Source organism: Coturnix japonica, unplaced genomic scaffold (assembly GCF_001577835.2).
Source record: "Coturnix japonica isolate 7356 unplaced genomic scaffold, Coturnix japonica 2.1 chrUnrandom521, whole genome shotgun sequence".
Lineage (NCBI taxonomy): Eukaryota > Metazoa > Chordata > Aves > Galliformes > Phasianidae > Coturnix > Coturnix japonica.
In genome coordinates this window covers 48,336-50,030 of record NW_015439907.1, presented here as the reverse complement: position 1 = coordinate 50,030, position 1,695 = coordinate 48,336, and the positions used below count along the sequence as shown (strand labels likewise).

Here is a 1,695-nt window from a genome sequence, read left to right as displayed (position 1 = left end):
CCCCGCAGGGAACCACGAGACGGACAACATGAACCAGATCTACGGCTTCGAGGGGGAGGTGAAGGCCAAGTACACGGCGCAGATGTTCGCGCTGTTCAGTGAGGTGTTCGAGTGGCTGCCGCTGGCGCAGTGCATCAACGGCAAAGTGCTGGTCAGCCCCTTCCTGTGCCCCCTTCCTCTTCCTGTGCCCCCTTCCTCTTCCTGTGCCCCCTTCCTCTTCCTGTGCCCCCTTCCTCTTCCTGTGCCCCCTTCCTCTTACGGGTGTCCCTTCCTGTTCCGGGTGTCTCTTCCTGTTCTAGGTGTCCCTTCCTGTTCCAGGTGTCCCCTTTATGTTCCGGGTGTCCCTTCCTGTTCTGGGTGTCCCTTCCTGTTCCAGGTGTCCCCTTCCCGTTCCGGGTGTCTCTTCCTGTTCTGGGTGTCCCTTCCTGTTCTGGGTGTCTCTTCCTGTTCTTGGTGTCCCTTCCTGTTCTGGGTGTCCCTTCCTGTTCTGGGTGTCCCTTCCCGTTCCGGGTGCCTCTTCCTGTTCTAGGTGTCCCTTCCTGTTCCAGGTGTCCCTTCCCATTCTGGGTATCCCATCCTCTTCCCCCTCCCTGTTCCAGGTGTCCCTTCCTGTTCTGGGTGTCCCCTTCCTGTTCCGGGTGTCTCTTCCTGTTCTGGTGTCCCCTTCCTGTTCTGGGTGTCTCTTCCTGTTCTGGGTGTCTCTTCCTGTTCTGGATGTTCCCTTCCTGTTCTAGGTGTCCCTTCCTGTTCTGGGTGTCCCCTTCCTGTTCTCGGTGTCTCTTCCTGTTCTGGGTGTCCCCTTCCTGTTCTAGGTGTCCCCTCCCTGTTCCAGCTGTCTCTTCCTATTCTGGGTGTCCCCTTCCCGTTCCAGGTGTCCCTTCCTGTTCTGGGTGTCCCTTCCCATTCTGGGTATCCCATCCTCTTCCCCCTCCCTATTCTGGGTGTCCCCTTCCCGTTCCGGGTGTCTCTTCCTATTCTGGGTGTCCCCTTCCCGTTCCAGGTGTCCCCTTCCTGTTCTCAGTGTCCCCTTCCTGTTCTAGGTGTCCCTTCCTGTTCCAGGTGTCCCCTTCCTCTTACGGGTGTTCCCTTCCCGTTCCGGGTGTCTCTTCCCGTTCCAGCTGTCCCTTCCTGTTCTGGGAGTCCCTTCCCGTTCTGGGTATTCCATCCTCTTCCCCCTCCCTGTTCTGGTGTCCCGTTCCCGTTCTGGGTGTCTCTTCCTGTTCTGGGTGTCCTTTTCCTGTTCTAGGTGTCCCCTTCCTGTTCCAGGTGTCCCTTCCTGTTCTAGGTGTCCCTTCCCGTTCTAGGTGTCCCTTCCTGTTCTGGGTGTCCCTTCCTGTTCTAGGTGTCCCTTCCTGTTCTAGGTGTCTCTTCCTGTTCTGGGTGTCCCCTTCCTGTTCTAGGTGTCTCTTCCTGTTCTGGGTGTCCCCTTCCTGTTCCGGGTGTCCCTTCCTGTTCCGGGTGTCCCTTCCTGTTCTAGGTGTCTCTTCCTGTTCTAGGTGTCCCTTCCTGTTCCGGGTGTCCCCTTCCTGTTCCAGGTGTCCCCTTCCTGTTCCGGGTGTCCCATTCCTGTTCCGGGTTTCCCTTCCCATTCTGGGTGTCCCCATCCTGTTCCCCCCCCCATTCCCACACTCTGGGGTCCCATCACGTTCTGACCGGCCCCATTTGGTGTGTCCCCCCCCCCCATTATCCCCCATT

At 58.3% G+C, this 1,695-nt stretch overlaps 1 protein-coding gene across 1 annotated transcript in view; it reads left to right on the top strand.

The window, feature by feature from the left end:
• Positions 1 to 1,695, top strand: part of LOC107307250 (serine/threonine-protein phosphatase 5-like) — a 29,848-nt gene that overhangs the window by 20,005 nt on the left and 8,148 nt on the right. The window contains exon 9 of the mRNA XM_032441737.1: positions 9 to 527. Coding sequence (XP_032297628.1) covers positions 9 to 527 — 519 coding nt within the window. The remainder of the gene's footprint in view (positions 1 to 8; positions 528 to 1,695) is intronic.